This window comes from Micropterus salmoides, unplaced genomic scaffold (assembly GCF_014851395.1).
Source record: "Micropterus salmoides isolate LMB-PRFRI ecotype aquatic unplaced genomic scaffold, ASM1485139v1 Ms_hic_scaffold_16, whole genome shotgun sequence".
NCBI classification, from domain to species: domain Eukaryota; kingdom Metazoa; phylum Chordata; class Actinopteri; order Centrarchiformes; family Centrarchidae; genus Micropterus; species Micropterus salmoides.
In genome coordinates this window covers 14,015,774-14,037,316 of record NW_024040707.1, presented here as the reverse complement: position 1 = coordinate 14,037,316, position 21,543 = coordinate 14,015,774, and the positions used below count along the sequence as shown (strand labels likewise).

Sequence of the window (21,543 nt, the reverse complement as noted above, 5' to 3'; positions counted from 1 at the left end):
CTCATCTAACACAAGCAAGGAAGTGAATAAGCGCATTTCCAAAAGCTATTGAGCTACTCCTTTAATGTTTCCATTACGTGGTATGCATTAGACCCCTACGCCACCATGACCTATTTCTATTTACATAGAATATTTGGACACATGATTCATGCCATGTCTGATTTTTTTCCATAAATTATTTGTTTGCACCACTGACAAAAACAATGTCAGTCCGAAAAACAAGCTGGGTGTTGCTGCTGGTCCATTGTTTTTGCTCAGTGTGCTTTCAGCGTCCAGACAATACAGTTCTACAGCCTCAAACACAATATAGAACTGTTTGGCTTTCCCAGCAGCTGCTAATTTTCACGACTTGTAGTCACATTGTCATTCAGTTTATGTCTTTTCATCTCAGCGTATTATTCTGAGGTTTCATAGACCCTCATCCTGTTTGTGTGTTTTTTTTTTTTATCCCCAGCCTGTTTTTATCCCTGGCTTCCTCTCTCTGTCTCAGTTTCTCCTCCAGTGTCTCTCTCTCAAGCATGCTAATGTCCTTCTTGTTGCCTAGGTAACTATTATGGGACCCCCAAGCCGCCAAGGCAGCCCATCATCGGGACAGTGATTCTCAATGATGCAGGCTCCCAGCAGTCCACCCCAAAGCGCACCAAGTCCTACAATGACATGCAAAACGCCCGAGTAGTGCCTGCTGACGACGACGATGACGACCAGGCCACGGAAATGAACAACAGTTTTACAGGTGAGGGCGTAGCTGCACCCTCTCCAGTCTCTTGTTGAAGTTTCTTTTTCTTTGTCTGTGCATGTGTAGCATTCTCCATCTGTGCTGTTCTCAAGTGGATGTGTGTTTCAGGAGTGTCTGTGCACGCGTGTGTGTGCCCAAGATTAGGAATACAGAAGGAGGGAGTGAATATGTGTGTGTTTCTGATCCTCTCCTCTGTTGTACGGCGCTGGGTGTCTGGTGGTTACATCATGTCTTTGTGATGCTGATTCCTTCACTGCAAACCTCCAAACACTGCCATCTGCCTGTGAGGAGGGGTGTACTGGGGGAAGAAATAGATTACAGGCTACATTCACAAGATTTATGATTTTCTCTCACATCCTTTCCTACCTGTATGTTATTTTTCAGTTTCTTGCTTTTCTTCATTAAATTCCCCCTAGCATGTGTACATGTTCACCAAGTGTTATCAGGTGATATAGTTTCATGGCAGATATTTCTCAACATGTATTAGCAGAGTAGTCATCTCCATGTAAATCATTTCCATGTATGTATGTAAGAAGAGAAAATAGGTGACAAAATAATGCTTAAGTCTTTTTCCCTCTCTTCTTTGAGCTCTATCCTGTTTTTCAAGTGCAAGAGATGGTGTGTTGTTTTTTTTCCTTCTCTCTTGATGCTGTGAATCTATGCCCTCTCTGTATCCCCTTGCCAGGCTGGTAGAGTGTTGAATTAGCATTTGATCAACCCTGAAAGGCCCACGGAAGTAGTGGAGGACATTGAGCTAAGACTGGGGAGCAAGTGGGGATGGGTGTTCGGATAGCTAGCTTTAGGAGAAAGAGGCTTATGGGTGGAGAGGTAAAACAGAGTGGGGGTCAAAAAGAGTTTGGGAAAGACTGTTGTTGAAAGAATTAGCATATTCCTGGGGCCCTTTCAATACACTAGAAGTAGGCGGGAGCCAAATTTAAGATAGGGGGAAGGGTGTGTGGGAGTTTAGTGTAGTTGAAGTTGCATTATATGTGCTAAAGGGTATCCAGAGTGAGCATGCCTGCTTATTTCATCTGTTTCTTTCTTGCATGCATGAGACATAAACTTTTTGTTCTTTCTTTTTTTTTTTTTGGATGTTGTCGTTCCGTGTTGTGCTACCCAGGATCCTTAGTGCGTAGTCTCTTCCCCTCTCCTTTGTTGTGCACAGGTAACCCTAACGACCAGGACGAGAGCCGCGGCGGCATCCTCCGGCCATACCCCGCGCGTGACAATGCTCCATCCTGTGGTCTGAACAATGCGGCCACCTTCACCGCAGACAGTGGGCAGCAGACCCTCGCAGAACCGCAGGTCTCCCCGGAAGACCCGCTGGGGCAGCTGCCTGAGAACTGGGAGATGGCCTACACTGAGAGCGGAGAACTTTACTTCATAGAGTATGTATCAACAACCTGCAGCGGTTTTGATCTCCTGCACACACTCTTTGCACTGCCTGAATAAGCATTTCTCACTGTAGCTCATAGTAGTTGGTGTTTTCTGTATTTTACCTGCACTATTATCCCTTTTGTTCGTCCAGTGGCTTGTCTTCCCCCATGATTTGGTTTTTAGGCCTCCCCAGCCAACCTGCCCAGCCCCCTGGGTGCCACTGCTTTCCTGTTAATCCCTGCATGTCCCGATCTCTAAAGGAGATCACATCCTGATCACCTGACTACCTCCACCTCTCTGTCTTCTCTGCAGCACGGCAAAGGCACACCACCAGGACATGGCTGTGTATTTTCAGAGCTTGTATGTTCATTTCTGCTATCACTGAATTACAGTATGTTCTTGTTTAACAATAGAGGGGAAAGTCAGGTTATTTATTGTTGATATCCTGCCTCTGTCGCTCTGTTGTTCTCATTTCTCTTTGCAGCAGACGCCTGCTGTCCTCTCTAAACTTGCTGACGCGGTTTACTTTCTAATTCTTATTGATGCATTCCTGCATCCCTGCTGTGCTTTCATATGACAGTTTGACGGCCTGTGTTGAATTGTTTCGTTTTCTTGTTTTTTCCTCTCAGCCACAACACAAAGACCACATCATGGCTGGATCCTCGGTGTAGAGACAAGGCCAGGCCTTTGGAAGAGTGTGATGACGATGGTAAGCTGGTACACATGATTTACATAACTTAAGTGTACATTCACGCGTCTTTGTAGTGTTTGAATCAGTAGGTGGTGCGTGAGGTCTCACACATTGTGCTCCTCTTGTGTACTGAGTGGTTGTTAATACCTTCATTTCTCAGTAGCGTATTTTTAGAAGATATCCGATCAGAGGTTTGAGGCAAGATCAGCTGATATTAGTATGTGTCCTGCATTTGCCATACTCTAAACAGCTGATTTAGTTTTCTTTCACAACTATTATCAAATAAAGAGGTGACAAATAATACCCAAATAAACAAAAAATGTTGGATAAAATTCCAAGTGACAGTTGACTACTTCAGAATTCAGAACACAAATTGCAATATTGCACCATCAAGTGGTGAAATGTAGAGTGGCACACTGCACTTCTACTACATTTCTCAGTTTTTTAAGATGCTGTTTTATCCTGTGAATTGAGACTAAGGGGTTTCTGTTTCCCTATTTGCCTTTCTCTGGACCATCACTTCATTCTTTATTTTCTCTTGATTCCTCTATCCCTGACCCACCTCTCTTTTGCTACCCATCCTTTTTTCTATTCTTCATTTTGTCTGCTTTGTTTCATCCTGCTTTCAACTTGGAGAAGAAGGGATACATACGGAAGACCTGGAGACGGATCTAGGTACAGGATTTTTTGTTTCAAGCAAAAGTTATGCTGGGGGATATTAAATTAGGTTATATAATTATTTAGAACGATCATCTCTAAAATGCTGCACTAAAAGTGGTAAAATGGTTTCTTCTATTCACATTGTTTGAAAATCCAAGCTTCTAAATTCTGCCAGCAGGCTGCAGTGGAGAGATTTTTGAGGCAGCATAAAAGAAGGCTGTAAGGATTTAAATGAGCCGTCTAGCAAAGTTATGGTGATTGTGTTTTGTGCATGCTACAAGCAGAGAGGTGACGTGGTGCTTGTGCAAGCTGCAGAGAGCAGTGGTGCACAAAGATAATTGGTGGTGGTAATGTGCTGTAATGGCAATATGACCGAAAAAGAGGAGAAGATTGCAAGCTTATGTAAACAATGCAAGTTTCATAAAAAAACAAAAACAAAAGAAACTAGTCAGCAATGGATTCAATGTGTAGATGTTGAGGAAACACACAATGTGTATTGCTGAGAACTGTAAATGTAAACAAATCTCTATTTGTTTACATTTACAAATCTCTATTTGTTTACTGAAAACTCCACAGAGTAACTTTAAAGCATAATGGATTTCCTGCAGATGCCAATTCCTGCAGAGTGGAGATGGTTTATGTTTATCAATGGTAAATAAAACCATCTTATGTAAATCTGACAAGCATAAGTTATGTCTGTGTCCCTGTCTTGAGCCTCAGGATATTAATCCCTCGCATGTATTTCTGTGAGATTTAGTGTGTGTGTGTGTGTGTGTGTGTGTGTGTGTGTGTGTGTGTGTGTGTGTGTGTGTGTGTGTGTGTGTGGATTAAAAAAATTATGTATATGTTGTTGATCATAGCTCTAGCCTTAAATTCTAACATCCGTGTCCAAAGAAAGGTTGTGCCTGTTTTTGAAACATTCAGCTCCTCCCGGTTCGTAGTGTGAATAGCAGGAGTTTTTTTGCCCAAAAACACATTATGCTGAGGTTTTGCTGAGGACTCAGGTTTACATTGTATACTTAAGTTGCTTCACAGACTGGTAATTTGCAGGTTACACAAACAACCCTGTAATGGAACGAGAGCTCAGTCTCAAACAAGGCCTTGAACGTCTGGCTGTAAGCCTTTATTATTGCTGGCTGTTCAGATGAAGTCTGTGATTATTGATTGTGAAATCCAGTCTCTTATAAAAGTGTTTACTGGACTTGGAAGAAGCCCACAGTAACACAAGGAGGTAACGTCTTTGTCTGAAATCAAATATAGTGTGGAGGACTGAGAGGCCAACATCTTAATGGGAATGTGTCAGTTTAGGAGGCTTCATCTGTCCGCCTGTTCCCATGAAGTGTGTTTAGGTGTGTGTACTGCGGAATATTATTGTAATATGCAAGGTCTTTGTTTTCACAGGTTTTGTCAGGTGTTTTAGTCATAATGAGCATAATAAAAGTGGTTGTAGGCAGCAGGAGAAATTAAAACATGTCTGACATGTTGACTAGATCTGTAAATATTCCTAAAACATAAGTGCTACTGGCACTGCTAGAATCCTCTGTACCAGTTCAAGGAGTCAATGTGGGCTTGAACCATTTTACTTTTACAATTGTAATAAAACAGAAATGTTAAAGGGAACATTTAATAGTGTTGTGGGTCCTTGGCAGGTAGAAACCACAGATAGGATTTCAAAAATACAATTTCAAATAAATGTTGTTTTCAAAATAAAATAATGGTCATAAATCCTTTTTGTCCAAAAGTAAAAGTTTTATTTTGTTTTTCTTGGCATTGGATTACGTTTTGGCATTTATGGAAGAATTCAAAACAGCAGAAAGCAGTGTCATAAAACAGCAAGTGCTGATGAAGCATGCTTCACATAACAGAACAGAGAAAATAAGCAATGTGGAGACATTAGTAGTATGATTTTGCGATACATCTACTGTAAATGTAGTATAAAAACTAGGTTTGCTACACTGAATGTTTGGTAGTCAACCCAAGCACTCAGCTCGGTGAAAGTGTTGTTTTTCTATGTTTAATGTTGTGTGCCTTCTGTATTTTAGAGCTGCCTCCAGGATGGGAAAGGATAGAAGACCCAGTGTATGGGGTGTACTATGTAGAGTAAGTTAATGACCTTGTTGACACCTAACCTCAAAGAAAAACAGGGCAGTGTGTCCACATTAAAGACCCTCTTACAAATCTTTTCTCTACTTCAGTGAGTCTGCCCTTCACACTGATAAGAGCACATTTGATGAGCTTTTATATACTGTAACTGTCATTTCTTCTGTTTTCCAAACAATCTTTACCCTTATTATCTTGTTTCCTCTCCCTCTGACTCAGTCATATAAACAGGAAGACCCAGTATGAGAACCCAGTCGTGGAGGCGCGGCGTCGCAAAATCCTGGAGCAGCAACAGCCGCAGCCTCCAGAAGGTGAGCGGTATATTCGAGGTTCGTTTCCTGCCCTGGCACGGCACCATTTCTTTCTTTCTTCATGTCTGTGAGTGTCGTGTCCTTCCAGTTCGTCCAGTGCTCTCCCGGGTTTGGGCCAGACCGCTGTTCTCTCTTCTGTGACTTGATTTAAATTTCCTTGTCAAGATATGATGGAGAAAAAAAACATTGTTGTTCACTGAATGCAAATTCTGATTCTCATATCAGTTTTACTGAAATGGAGCTGGCCCAAGCCCTGGGTGTCGTCTTTGGTGTTTAGGTTTTAATTTGTGTGATTTAAAATCATAAATGCTGTGCATCATTTTGTATCGTTCAATTTGCTTTGCCATGAAAAGGCGTGGAAGAGATGTTAACTTTTGCCCAGAGGTTTTCAAACTGTGAGGAATGCCTCCCCAGGGGGGGCGCGGGAGGGTTAAAGAAGACAGTGGGGGACGTGAGGCAAAAATATGTGAGGTGAAAGGGACCGGTGCATGCTGGGGTTCTGAAAGTTTGGCCAGTTGATTTGGCACGTTCATCAATGTGGTCAGGAGTGTGACATGCAGCTCATGGAGGTAATTAAGGTACTTTATATACCTTTAGTGCCCAATTGCTGCAGTTTGCATAGAGACATTTTTAGATTCAGTGCAACTTACAATTTCCAGGGATAGCATTATCCCTATGTCCATTGCGAATACATGTCCATAAATCTTATTGGAAATCATAGGGAAAAAAAGACACTCCTTATAACTCCAGAACTTGCCTGCGAATTATGACTTTTTTAAGGTTTCTTCAGTATCAAAGCAATCCAGTGATAGTTATATGTACAGTACATCTATTACAAACAGGAACTGCTAATACGGCATACTTTTAATGATGCCAATTCGCCAAATTTAGAAATATGTTGTATAAGATACAAATATAGGTTACAAAAAATGTGGCTCAAATTGTAGCCCACAGCTAATTGACTGAATTCTCTGCAACATTATACTTCCTGTTTACGTCCACCAAAGGCTTCAAATTAACAGGACTTAGAGCATGATTATCTCCCTAAATAGAAGTAAGACAACTTCCTTTAATATTAACTTTTTTTATGTTGTATTATCTGTGTTTTTTAACAGTACTGATTTTCCCATCAAATATTTGGTTCTTATGTTGGTGGAACAGACACTCCTCTATCCATTCAGATGCAGATGTTTGCCCCGGTTCGAAAACCTCTGGACATACAGGCACAGTTGTTTTGTCTGGGAGGGGAGGGGGGCATCACTTCAGCCTGGAATGTCAAAAAATGTAAACCGTTTTGCAAATAACATATACATTGCTACATTGTCATTGCTGAGATTGAAAATATTTATTTTACATGACAACACAAAAGTATCTTATATTCGACAAATAATACTAGTAGAAGCTCATGTAAATTATGTAGATGAGGCGCGAAAATAAATCAGATGGCAAGTATCTACAGTATGTGCTAAAAGCTCTGTGTGTCTATACGTTTGTCGCTGTTAAGTGTTATATGTGTGCCACATGTAAATACACCTTTATGTTGAGTGTGTGTTTATTATTAATGTGTGTGTGATTGTGTACAGAGTGGATAGAGGAGCATTCTTCAGCAGCGGCCCCATTAGCAAACTACGCTCCAAACCACCTGGAGACCTACCGGGACCCGCAGGTCCCACCATCTCTACCTCCCGGCCCTGCAGGAGCCAAACGTAAATCTATATGTTGAATAAACACTGTAGATTTTTCTATCATGTGCTCTTGACAGTGGCCCAGAGATAGATCATGTAGTTCAGATGAAACAATGAAAGTAACAGAAGCAATGTGGACATTTTGTTTACTACATCTGCACTGAAAATTGTGAAAAAATTTTCTCCATTTTCTGGACAGAAAACATTGAATTTCTGCTGATTTGATTTGTTTTAAAGTGACTTTTGAAAAGGACACTGCCAACACTTTTGGAAATTATTGTATGTGGAAGTGACGAGCGAATGCATGCAGACCAAATGTTAGACAAATGGCAAACTGTCCAAGCTGCCCATGCAACAACACTTCTAATAACCAGACAAATCAATCATCAGTTTCATAGCTTATCACAGCCGGTGTTAATGGTTAAGTTCTAACCCTCTTGCAAATCTAGATCTGAAAGAGAAAATTACCACTTTATCTACAAAACATTATTCAGCAATACTGAAAGTATTATGTGTGGATGGACACACAGCTGAGAGTTGTTTCTCTGGTGCTCTGCAGGAGGGAAGCCTTTCTTCACAAGAAACCCAGCAGAGTTGAAAGGAACTTTCATCAACACAAAGCTGAAGAAGAGTCGCCGTGGCTTCGGCTTCACTGTGGTTGGAGGCGACGAGCCAGATGAGTTTCTGCAGATCAAAAGTCTGGTGCTGGACGGACCTGCAGCCGTGGATGGCAAGATGGAGACAGGTGCAGTACATAACCACCATCCACAGGTGGCACTGTTTTCATTCAACAACACCACATGGTAGTGTTCCTCCACTACAGCCATCCATTTTCTATACTACTTACGGTCCCAGTTCCAGTGGTCCTTCTTATGCACTCACAGACTTTTCATAGCAAAGTTCGTGAGGCCTTGGGGTTGTCCCACCATGAATACAGCTGTATTGCTTAATGGCTCTCTGGATTTTTTAAAAGCCCTTTGTCTACTTTACATAAGTCTGAAACTCTACAGACCTTGCTTATGGGAATAACAACATTGTGGCGCAAAAACTTTTGAGTTACTGTTTTAACACTCCAGTTCATTACATGATACTGTGCATAGAAATGTCTCTATCCAGGTAATATGATTTCACAAATTCTTCATATGACTATATACTTCATATACTATGTTATGTCACAGGTGATGCCGATTTAAAGGGGAACTCGAATTTTACACATTTTACAAAGTCTTTTTACAGGTCTTGGGGAGTACCACTGCATTATGTAAAAAGAAAACAGTTGTAAATGCTTTTGTGGCTCCAGAGGGAGCTACACTGGGTTTGAGGCACAGTACACCCATGTTAGGTTACCTTTTACAGGCACTTTAGTGTTATTGCTTTATTAAATTGAATAAAGAAATTTCACACGACTGGGGAATGATACTAAATAACACCAACGGTGTTTTAAAAAAAAATAAAAAAAACAATCATTTGACTTGATATTTTAACTTTATACCCCAGTAAATAGCTGTTTATAGTGTACATGATGGCATTACTAACAGTATAATTTTCCTTTGTGCAGGTGACGTGATAGTCAGTGTGAATGACACGATTGTGCTGGGCTACACACACGCTCAGGTGGTGAAGATCTTCCAATCCATCCCCATTGGTTCCATGGTGGACCTGGCCTTATGCCGTGGCTACCCACTGCCCTTTGACCCCGATGACCCCAACACCAGCCTGGTGACCTCAGTGGCTATCTTGGACAAGGAGCCTATCATTGTCAACGGACAGGAGACGTTTGACTCGCCTTCCAACCAGGCCGGACCGGTTAACGGCATGAGGGAGCCACGGCCGCACAGCCCCTCAGCTGAGGTGGCGTCTAACGGCTCGCACGGCTACTCCAGCGATGTGGTCACTCTGGCCTCGTCCATAGCCACCCAGCCCGAGCTGATCACCATCCACATGGAAAAGGGCGACAAAGGATTCGGCTTCACCATTGCCGACAGCCTGACGGGAGGTGGGCAGAGAGTCAAGCAGATAGTGGACTATCCACGCTGCCGTGGCCTAAAGGAAGGGGATATTCTGATGGAAGTTAACAAGAGAAATGTCCAGAATATGAGCCACAATCAGGTGGTGGACCTGCTGAGCAAATGTCCCAGAGGCAGTGAGGTCACCATGCTGGTGCAAAGAGGTATGTATTAGAGCTTGATGTCAAATATTTGTCAGCAAGGGTGAATACATAGATGCAGGAACTGAAGTTTTGACATGTGAAAAAATTATGTTGGTTGACCAGACAACAACTTGAATAGTTGGCATAGAAAAATGACATAATGAGAAAGCAGGAGAGAAAAGTGAGGAAGAGAGTGGGTGGCAGGTTGAAAATGCTCGCACTGGATGGGATGAAACGAGGAGAGGCAAAGAGACGATGGGCTGAGTTAGCATGGCAGTCGAGCAGATGAGTGTGGGAAGGAGTGGGAGGCTGGGTAAAGAGGCGAGATGGATGAATGAGAGGGGAGGGGAGGAGGAGCACATTAGGTCAGGGACTCGTATGTGTGTTATGAATGCGGATGCCGCAGAATTGGACCTCAGAGACTTTTTGTCAGTCTTCACGTTTGCTTTCGTCTTGTGTTGCCTGTATGATAATTAGGTATTGTGAAGGGTGTGTACATTTATTTTCTGCCCTGGACGTGTTTTATTTTGAAAAAACTGTACCTGGAATGAATAAGTGTGAGGATATTAGAGCCTGTGTTCATGGCAATGGAAAATGAAAGAATTTTTCATTGCCTTTGATTAGAAAATTGAGTATTCTTTTGGCTTATACTCTTGTTTTTAGGTTTGCTAATGTAGTCATGCATCATTAATGTGGATTTTTAATGGTGAATGCTACGTCTTGTCTTGCCTGTTCACCGCTACCTTCATGTTCCTACACACTACACGTTTGACCTGGAATGACCCAGAGATAAATGTTTTTCTCATTGAAATGCCAAAACAAAAGAAATTGTTTGTTGCCACAGTGTAAAGTATCCATGCAGATACAAAATGATATCCCTCGTTTGTGTCCACTCCTTATTGTTGTTAAATTGCCGCCCATGCCGTTAGGCTGGAATATGTACCCCACATCAATTATGCCCTCTAATGAGTTGACCTTGTGCACTGCTGCTGGAATAACGCTGCTGCATTGTGTTAAATGTCAGCATCATTATGGGCCTGTGTGAGTGTGTCTGAGAGTTTGTATGTGTGAGAGAGAAAATGAGACAGATGCAGGGCAGCATTTCTGCTACCAGAGCTTAGAGGGAGGGGTACAAAGAGAGCAAGAGCGAGACAGAGAGGAAATAAAGGACAGGATAAGTTGGTAAGGAGGCTACAGAAAGTCACCGGGGGAAGGCAGGCCGACTGACAGCAGCGTAGATCATCTTTGTTCACTTTGACACCAGCCTGTCATTATTATGAGTTCAGGTGAGTGGCCAGGTGATGAGGGACAGAAACTACACACAGACAGCCAGGTGGTCAGTATTTAGATGGATTAGGCTTCTATCTCAGTGGTTAGACCCTGTTTATTTGAAATACATGCAATACGAAACAAAACCCTTCTTTTATTTTACTAAAGGAGCCAAATGTCTCAAATGTTACATGCCATCTAAACACAAGCAGCTGTACAACAATTTTGCCGAAATAAAATACAGTTTAAAAATGGCCAAATTATACTTTAAATCAGAATCTGTCTGATCAAAGAACAGTACAAGGAGCGTACTCTGAACAAGAATTCCATGTAGGCTTTCTGTGATAGTTGCCACACAGTATTGCGGTTTGATTCCCAGCCCTTAGATGTGTATCTGGCATAAAGGATGCTGACGCAGAAATGGGTCTAAATTTAAATTGCTCGATAATTTTACTGAAACGTTAAGTTGATCAATTCCTTTAAGGCCCATTCACACTTTGCGATTCTGAGGCAAAAGACAACAATTGTGAAAGAAATGTGGTAAAATCTTTGGTTGTTAGTCCATAACGCCGTCCTAGATCTCACTGTGAGACTTGTTTAACGACAGCCGATTTGGCAAAATTCTGACAGCGTCACAAATAAAGAACCGAAGTCTCACAATGTGACTGTTGCTACGAGCCACGTCTACAAACCCAAAAATCTGAAAATGACCCAGAATACACTGTGTGACGCGACATTTCATAACCCTAATTTTACGGTAATATTCAGGGGAGAAAAGTGTGCACATACAAATCAAAACAAGTTTGTGAGAAAACATTGTGGCGCTAAATAAAGATGGATGAAGCGCCTCTACTCTTATACTTTTTTTGAATCAACTTTATGTAAGATTTGTTTTGTGCAATTTGGTACCCCTGCTGTGTCAGTCTCCTACCGCTGTCACAAATAAACACAGCTGTACATGTGCATTTGTTATGGCGTTGATGGAGGAAGCTAAAAAGAGAATAACTATCACTTATGATCAAAAACTAGCAAGTCGACAACTTTTTGAACACAGCCAAATATTAAGCAAGTGCGACAACACAAGACAGCAAACCAGCTAATATTACTTGGCTCGACGTCTGTCTTGTAGCCTTTTATTTCATGAAGCGCCTGCCAGCGTGAGCCTCTTGCTTGGTCATTCTCTTTTTCTCTTCTTAGCTTCCTCAATCAACTTCCTCTTCTGTCTCTTTGCCACTGCCATTGGCTAACGTTATGTCCATAGAGGCTGGTTATGTTGCCCGCTCGCCTGGCTCTGGCACAACACCGGAGCCGCTCTCCACCAGTTGTTATTTTATGTTAGGAAACTTACCTAATGTTACTCGGTCACTCACCCCTAGCTATAAATCTCAAGTTAATGTTGGCAAACCTACTAGACAACACATTCAGACTTGCCATGGTTACTGTCTAGCTTTGTTGGCTAAATTCACCACACAATCTGACACAGATGTGCCTCAAACCCCTATCACAGTCTGACACAGATTATGAACGAGACTTTATAAGAGCCACCTCGCATCGCAGACTGTGATGTGCAATAAAAATACCTGATCTTGTTTGTTAAGGCACCTTTAGTCAATCAACAAAAAAAATGAATTAAAAACAAATATGCCAAACACTCACTGGTTCTAGCCTCTTAAATGTGAGCATTTGCTTCTGAATTGAATATCTTTTCTGACATTTTCTAGACTAAACAACTTACTTGATGAATCCAAAATATACATCAGAGATTAATCAACAATAAAAATAATCATGACTTGCAGCTGTACTCGATAATAATGGTTCTCGGAACTGAGATATGGGCTCGGCTTTCTGTCTGAGAATGATGCGGTGACCTTTCAAGTGATCGCTAGCAGCTAGTGTATGATCGTTCACAAACAACAATTATGGAAGTGAAGAGGAGCGAGGTAAGGCAGATAAAAAGAGAGAGTAGAGGATGAGAAATAGTAGGGCCAGGGATCATGTTTTGTGAAAGTGGAGGTGGAGGATTAGAGGAGCGAGTGTGAGATTTGCTGAACAGTGCTGGAAGTTCAGCGAGGGGATTGGTTTAGAGAAGTACAGGCGGAGGAGAGGGGGAGGAGGAGGAACAAGGTGGGCTTCACCTGGAGGAGAAGAAGCCTTAATCTGTTCATCTGTGACTCATCAATCTGCGATGTCTGACTCAGTCAGCAGAGTTAGTTTTTAAGAGAAGGCAGAAAGCACAAGGTCAAACAAACATAACACCACACGGAGATTGTTTTCTGTCAAACGTAAAAGCTATTTTATGTTTCCCACAGCAATTAATAGATTCCAATTTTGTAAGATTTTAAAGGTTAACAGAAGTTAACCTTTGTGCAAAATATTCTGTGTTAAAATTCTATATAAACCCTTACAGCATTGACAAAATGTTAAGCAAAACTGAACCTACCATAGCTTAAGTGTTTCAGAGTGAGTTGTCTGTGTTATCAGATGTGCATGTCAAAGAGAGAAAAGCATATTTTGTAACACTACACCACAGTTTATCCCAGGAGGCAGCATTGCTCTGAACTGAACAGTGTCAGAGTAATTTGCTTGTGGCTAATCTCAGCTTGATACACAGCTGGTTCAGAAGCCACAGAAGTAAAGATTCAAATGAGTTTTGTCACTGAGCATTTGAAGAAGGCTGTAGTGCATTTTGCCCAACACGGTGTTTTTTAGCCTGTTCTGTGGGTGTCAAACACCTGGAAGAGGGGAGAACAGCAACGCGTAATTGGTGCAATGGAAAAAGACAACCGGTAGAATAGGTTGTTTTGCTAATGAAGGAAGTAGCTGCTAAAGGACAGTGTAGTGACAGAAAAAAACTTGTCTACAAGCAAGTCTGAGATTTGCAAATATACAGTATATATAACACTTTTTTTGCTTAGCCTTTCTTAACCATTGCCTGCAGTGGAACAAAAATGTGTTAGGAAGCAAGATCGCACATGCATGCTAAGCAATTGCATATGTGAATATCTACCTGTTGGAAATATCTATTCTTATCTTAAGCTTTTCTAGTCTATAAAATGAAATTTTAAAGACAACATCTGGTGTTTTCACACACAGGATCTTCCCCTGTAAAGGAGGCCAGGCCAGCTAAGACTCCTCCATCTTGTCTTCCCATCTTTGTTGCCATGACAATCGTGCACAGCGCTCTTGTCCCCTGAGAGACAGAGAGAAAGAACAGAGAAAATGAAAAGACAGAGAGAAATGTAGGACTCAAAGGTAGAGGAATGAAATGGGATGAAAACAGGCGATGAGGAAGAGCGAGATAATATAATTTAGAGTCCACGAAGAGACGGGAATACTGGATAATAGGACAATCTTATAAGTAGAGCAAGGACAAATGTTTACAGGTTTGGCTCAACGAAAGAGAACATTACTCATGTTGTACGCCCTCTAACAATGTATATAGAAATCCTGGAGGAAGGACCATTCGCTCGCTCTGTGTGGGCTCTGCACAGACCAACCAAGGCCACAGCAGTAACAGCATATTGAAACACTGGGCCACTCACCGTGCTGCAGATTCAGTGCTTTTGCTACAGGATCAAATAATTGCAACAACACAAACTATACAGGAGCACATTTTACGGAACTTTTGCTTTGTTGTTGCTGATCCTGAAAACTGTTTTTTGCACATGTGATTTAGTGGTAGCACATTAGGGATGGGACAGATGGCAAGGAACTTTTTCAAGGCTAATCAAAATATACAAATGTCTGAAGTCTGACCCACTCCTTTATCACCACTACACACACATTTTACAAGCAATCCAGCAGAAACACCTATGCTCATATTGCTGATCGATAATATGAAGATGTCTTTGAGGCAGACGTTAGTGCTGCACAGTAACTTCATCACTAGCCTATTTCTTTGTGATTCTGCTTGTTTTTATCGCGGTACCTCACTGTAAAGAAAACAGCTTATTCCACATTGATGCTTAGAGCCAGTTTAGGTCACCAAACAACTGACAGCACTCGCTTTCACTTCCGATTTGTTTACTTCCCCTCTCATTTGAATTATAATGTACACAATCTTAATCTGGTAGAAGGTTGTCTCATTAATAACAACATTGGGCCTTTTGAGCCATTGTTGCAAGCTTAGCGATCAATTCAGAGTCTTTTAAATGGAGCAGCGTTCTGTTGTGGGGTATTGAGCAGAGCTTTACTGTTCAGCAGCTTCAGCAGAGTAAAAAATATCAGGATTATGGGCCCGGTGCATAATGTAAATGCTACGTGCGTCTGTGCGTGCCTGCATACTCGTCGATGTACCTTATACCTGCCTGTGCTGGTATTATATCTGCATAGCATGCATGCCTTTATGGAGGCTTCCACACAGTTGCATGTGTGTAGGAACATGCGATTCCCATATTTCTTTCACCGAGCTTGAGCTACTCATAAATGTTATCCAGATTCGCTCAACTCTGAATTACACGGCACACACCAGCATCACAATGCCAGAGTAAGTTCAGCAGATTTAAAGATCGCATCACACATGAAGATGTCTCCACACACAGTGCAGAATGTAAATCAGCTGTTCTAACGGACAACAGGGGGTGAATGTAGCGTTGGGGTCAAACTACGTCAGTTCCTTGAATCTTTATTCCCCTTCAGTTCAATGCCCAAATGTATTAACCATATGGCCATAGTTAAATTAAATTTCTATATGCTTGATGCTAATTATGTTGACCTCATTGCCAGTTTAAAGATTTTCAGAGGTTGTTTCAAAGTGAAAGGTTTTACACACTGTGTAATTTAGGGCACCTGGGTCATATAACCTGCTGTTGTAATGGGAAACACTTATTGTTGACATCTGACCTTCTGATGGGTGTCCTTCCTGGGTCAGACACACACACAAAAACATTCATCAGCACGTCAGCAGCTGAGATGTTCCACTTGCTCCAGTAACTGGCACCCCATAATCAGAGAGAGAGAGAGAGAGAGAGAGAGAGAGAGAGAGAGAGAAATAGGGAGGATAAATTATGAATCGTGTAGAGAGAGGGGCTTTGCAGCAACAGAGAGTTTTAACATTTAATGATTTTTTTGCCAGTGCAGCAGAAAGAGGCTAAGATGGATGCTTGCATGTTGTTGCATGTATTAATGTCACTGGTTCCATTAATACTTCCGCTAGGCTTTTCTCTGTGCATGCTTGGTAGCAAACGTTTTAGGAAAGAACATTTTCATAGGTCTCTCTAGCAAAAATAGTAAAAGATGAAAGGTCTAGCATTAATGTAAATGTGGTGTGCTGCTGCTGCTCATATTTAACAAAGCAGACCTGCTGTCACTGTATACCGAACTACTGTACTTGATTGCCTTAGCAACAGCGACTCTTTGTCCCAATCCTGCCTCATGTCGTTCATGCATTCATTTGTCTATTTCTGTCTCAACATACTGTGCTGTAGTAGGAGAAGGAGCTTCAGGAAGGGAGAGGAGTTTTCTTGAAAAGCGGTGCATACTCTTGGGTGTGTTGGTTAAATTGTCAGGTGGTTTCTGAGCAGGGTTATGTTAATATGTTTGAGGTAGAGGAGCCTACTTGATGAATGAATTGTTGGGATGTGAGAATAAAGCAGTTAAGTAGGAATGTAGATTATTCCCTACACTGGTGTGCTGTGAATCCTCTCCCCAGACAAATGGCTCCAAGTATTAATATTTCATTAGCACAAATGAGATTGATCTTGGTGACTCTCAACAGTATGTTAACTAGTGTATCAGAGGGAGAGAGAGAGATAGAGACAGATAGCGGGAGAACAAGCCATGGTGCATGGAAGAAGAGGAGGGGGAGGGAACAAGGGAGAAAAAAAGGCAAAGATAAGATCAGCTTCTCAATGTAAGCCTTGAGCTAAGCAGAGGAGTGGAGAGGAGAGGAAGCAGCTCGGTAGTTGGTCAGAAGATGTGCATAGTAAGGCAGAAGCTAAGGACTTCCTTTGATATGATGCTCAAGCTGCTCAACTCCTTATCAGTGGTTAATAGTTGAGATTCTGCTGGAGAGCTCGTGTTGGAGACAGCAGGCAAGCAGACTGGAAGGGGAGCTGGGGTGGGGGGGGGGTCTGTGGATGCTTGTACCTGTGGCTTGGACCAGCAGTCCAGGGCTGCTGCAGCATAAGTCAACCTGTCTAATGCAGATAGATCATTTGCTGCTCTTCTAATAGCACGGGTGAGAGCACTGAGTGGAGCGTGGTACAGCACAGGGGGAGGAGATCACTTAGAATCGCGAGCAGCCTAGCGCAGCGTGTTGCTCAGAGAGAGAAAGCAACAGAGAGGAGGAGGAGGAGGAGGAGGAGGAGGAGGAGGAGGAGGAGGAGAGAGAGCAAGCTGGGCCAGTTGCGCTCTGCATCAGGAACCAGGGTCCATCAGTTCGTCCTGGGGAGTTTTTAGTTCAGAGGGGACAAGTGAAGAGCACCGCAGGTCATTGATGCTCTCTCTGTCTCTCTGCCGATGTTTTGCAGGAGTGGTGCCAGCCAAGAGGAGTCCAAAGCTGGTGGTGAGTACTGTGATCTTCAGCTCTTTTGTGTGTGTGCATGTCAGCTCCACTGCGTGAAAGGAACGCTATTTAAAGACCAAAAGACACAGAGATATGATATCTAACTCTTGCTTTACTGTTCTGCATCCAGAGCTTCATAAATCTTCTTTCTTCTTTACTTCTTTCTCAGTCTGCCACTTTGACTTTAGCTTCTTTTGTTGTTTTCCTCCTCTTGCTTTTTTTTGCCTCTGTGTTGTCATGTCTCTTTGTTTCACATCCTCTCTCGCTTTCTCTACATCCCTCCACTCCTGCCACGCTGCCGTCCTGTGACTGATTAAGCATAGCCTAGGCAGAGCAGTGTAACAGTGACCAGCTGTTGGGGAGGGCAGACAGCCACAGCTGAGGGAAGATGGGAGAGAGGCATGGAGCAAAGATAGGGGGGAAAAGGGATGTGGATGAAGGAAGGGAAGACCAGTGTGAGGATGGGTTTGTCCCATAACAGTGAATCACGATGATAGCCCACAGTCTAAGTAGCCCACATATACAGAGGATGCACTGAGGCTAACAGACAGGGAGAAGGGGGCAATGACGACAGAGTGAGTTGGAAGCAAAGCAAGGGGAGATCGGGGAAGCTAGAGAAGAGATTGCAACAGATTGCAGTGTAACTCGTAGTTGTGGAGGATAAGAGGACGGGGGGAAGAGGGTTGAAAGAGGCAGAAAGACCAGTTCCGTGAGCAGCCAAGGGTCTCTTGAGGGACATTGCAGTTATTCAGGAGTTTTAACGCCTCCTCATTTTTACGATTCATCTCAACCTGGTAAAAAAAAATAAAAAATCAATACAACTCAGAAGAGACGCCAGTGCAGCTTTAAATTACTGTCACCCTAATTCACCCCTGGAGAGCTTCTGACTTATAGTAGAAGGACATTTCCTCTGGACAGGCTCATCCAAGGACAGTGATAGGTTCAATTCCCACCACTTGAGTGGAAGAAAAAACGTGTCCCGTTCCTATTGATCAGCACCAAAATACCTCCCTTCAGATGGCTGGATATTAGAATTAGGATTTGTTTGAAATGGTATCAATCAGGGCTGTGGGTGTTACCTACTCAGGTCACATTGCACAGCGGATGGAGGAGGGGTGGGCGCTGTAAGGGGGTTGACCAGGACCAATAGTCGCCCTGCCTGAGTGTCACTTTGGATTAGCTTTCCAGTGAGGAAAAGCCAGTTTTCCCCCCTCTGTGTTATGTCAGTGAAATGTCACGCTGCATGCGACTTTGTGTCAGCCCAGAACAACCATTTTGCCTCCAGTTCAGAGTCTAAAAATGCTCACAGTAAACTCCCAATTTGCAGGAGACTGTGCTGTCCCAACCCATTAAGCAAGTCTCTGTGATCAAATGAGAAGTAAATTTTGCCCGGCTATTGCCTCATTAAGAAGCATAACTGGAATCTTTGACCCTTCATCTCGTGCAGTGTGGTGAGACTGCAAGACTGTGCAATGACTTCTCTACCTTTTCATGAACATTATTTACATCAGATAAAAAAATGATTTAGTTGTCATATTTGCTCCTTTTCACAGTCAGTAATTGCATTTTCTCAGTAAGGCTTGTTCTTCATAAAGCTGTTTTGCGTATTGCATCCGCAAATAATAACGTTATAATATGGACATTCTCTGGTTGCAGAATCAGAACACAGAGATTACAGAAAAAAACATAAGGCGCCTAGCAGCACGATAACAGGCTGTGAAAAATTATATTGTCTAAGCGGGTGTTCAGACCAAAAACAGCCCTGTGTTAAAACAACCCAAGGGGCTTTGTTGGTGTGGATGTGTTGCTTCAGGCATCGCTGACACAATGAAAAACGATGAAACGACATTGAAATTTGAAGCGGCAAAAGTATTCTGTAACAGGATTTTACAACTCTGGAAAGTTAACACGGCAGCAGTTATTATATCTTTCGTTGGGACCATTATAAGGTAAACAGTAGAAATGTGGTGTTCACATTACAAAGGAATCTACCAGGATTTGATTGGCCACTACAGCGTTTTGCCGGATGATGTCACTTTGAATTGCTCATTCAAATGATGGAGTAGGCTACGATTTTTGACGCAGAGCCAAAGTCCATCTGCTAATACGCAAAATTAACACTGAATATTTTAAGTGTCTTTATTGTGCCAATTAATTTAACTGAATTTAACTGAGTAGCAATGACACACTCACAAACTTCTCTCCAACCCATCAGGATTCTTCTCTGTTGTTAAGTCAGTTTGCTTTCATGCCAGATTTGAAAGGTTTCAGTTGGGACTAACCTTGATTCTGTGCATAGGTTTCCACGCATAGGACCTTCTGCACTAACACAGAACCGTGGGATTCATAAAAGCCAATATTCTTTGTTCATTCATTAAAATTCCCTCACATTTCAATCTGTCTTTGTCTCGCAACCATGGAAACCTAGTAATTTTTCCTCACACTCCAGCAGGCATTTTTATTGAGAGATGTTCTGCTGCAATGTTTAAAAAAGATGACCTTGGACACTTTTTCTCTTTGTCCTCCATCAACACTTTCTCACACATCTCTTTTCCTCTGTATCTCGCCCTTATCACTGACTCACTTATCACTCTCACTTTTTTTCCTCCTCTCTCTGCCCTCTACCTCCATCCTCTGCTTATATCCACCCCCATTTCCTTACACACACACACACACACACACACACACACACACCTCACTCTCTGCTTTCTGTCCATCCAGCACCAGTTAGAGCGGAAAGACAGCCAGAGTAGCTCACAGCACAGTGTGTGCAGCCATCGCAGCACCCACACCGATTCTCCCAGCCACCCACCCTCTGTCATGCCCAGTGAGGCTGTGGTTCCCACTCCTGCTGCTCCCACCCAGCCTCTGCCGGGCCTGCCCCCTCAGGACCCCGCAGATGGCAACCTCACCCTCCAGAAGAAGCCAGACCCCTTTAAGATATGGGCACAGTCGAGGAGCATGTATGAGAGCCGACGTGAGTAGAATTCACTTCTTCTCTTATTAACTTATTTTAGGATTTGAAAGTTTAAATGGGCAATGTTTATCCTCTAGTGATATTATAGACATTTTAATCTCTTATAAGGATGAATGGCAAATGATCTGGGGCTATTATCACACATTTGGCTTTTATGTAATGATTTAAAAGGAGTTATATGAGGTCATTGATACCACTGTTAATGTTTGTATGGTAAATATGAAGCTACAGCCAGCTGCTGATTAGTTTAGTCCTGCATAAAGACTGAAAACTGAAGGAAACAGCTAGCCTGGCTCTATCCAAAGTAACAAAGTCCGCCTAACCTCTCAAGCTCACTAATTAACACATCTCGTATGTTTATTTCAGACAGTAACCGTTAAAACAGCATCTGCCATTTTGCGGGGGGTCATGTGCAGACTTTCTTGCTTTAGAAGTGCTGGTGGGTGGGTTTTGTTATCTTCTGACAGAGCCAGGCTAGCTGTTTCTAGTCTTTATGCTAAGCTAAACTAACCTGACTGTAACTTCATATTTCACAGACAGCCATGAAATTTGTAGAAAGCCTAACCCTTATATTATTCCTTAATAAAATCTTTTCCTGGTCTTTGCCATGTGTACTTTTATTTTTATTTCATATTATTTTATTATTTCTTCTGCTTTTCTATCAAGCATTTTTCTAAATTACTTTGAGTTCAGTGTTAATCAAAAGGCCTTCTGTATGATTTTGGGATTAAACATGGAGGTCAAATGGAGGAAAAATATGATTCAACAGATAACTGATGGGTGGAGCTTTTAAAAATGATCTCCGCTGAGTTAGAAGTGAAAACACGCCTTGGAAACATCTCTGCATGCTTTGCTTATAGTGCATTAGCAAATGTATTTCTTCCAATTGTGCAAAAGAGTACAAGAATCACAGCTGAGAACACAGTATGATCACCACAGGACACATATCTGTCTTTCTGGGTCTTTTAATGCCAGCAATGGTGTGGCACACTTCACCTTTTAAACCACATTTAAAAACTGACCACACTCACATTATCAGAAGCTAAAACAGCTTGTCTCGCGCCCTGTTTAGTCACTGGAAAA

General features: G+C 42.3%; 1 protein-coding gene across 14 annotated transcripts in view; it reads left to right on the top strand.

Moving 5' to 3' along the window:
- LOC119905361 (membrane-associated guanylate kinase, WW and PDZ domain-containing protein 1-like) overlaps nt 1-21,543 on the top strand; it is a 103,979-nt gene that overhangs the window by 68,833 nt on the left and 13,603 nt on the right. For 5 of the 14 annotated variants that reach the window (XM_038722310.1, XM_038722307.1, XM_038722318.1 and 2 more), the window contains 12 exons: nt 545-733; nt 1,902-2,124; nt 2,426-2,473; nt 2,743-2,822; nt 3,441-3,479; nt 5,507-5,564; nt 5,784-5,893; nt 7,459-7,581; nt 8,120-8,305; nt 9,119-9,730; nt 17,449-17,483; nt 20,205-20,460. In XM_038722310.1, coding sequence (XP_038578238.1) covers nt 545-733; nt 1,902-2,124; nt 2,426-2,473; nt 2,743-2,822; nt 3,441-3,479; nt 5,507-5,564; nt 5,784-5,893; nt 7,459-7,581; nt 8,120-8,305; nt 9,119-9,730; nt 17,449-17,483; nt 20,205-20,460 — 1,959 coding nt within the window. The remainder of the gene's footprint in view (nt 1-544; nt 734-1,901; nt 2,125-2,425; nt 2,474-2,742; nt 2,823-3,440; nt 3,480-5,506; nt 5,565-5,783; nt 5,894-7,458; nt 7,582-8,119; nt 8,306-9,118; nt 9,731-17,448; nt 17,484-20,204; nt 20,461-21,543) is intronic. The other 9 variants (XM_038722320.1, XM_038722308.1, XM_038722316.1 and 6 more) reach the window with 7 other exon arrangements.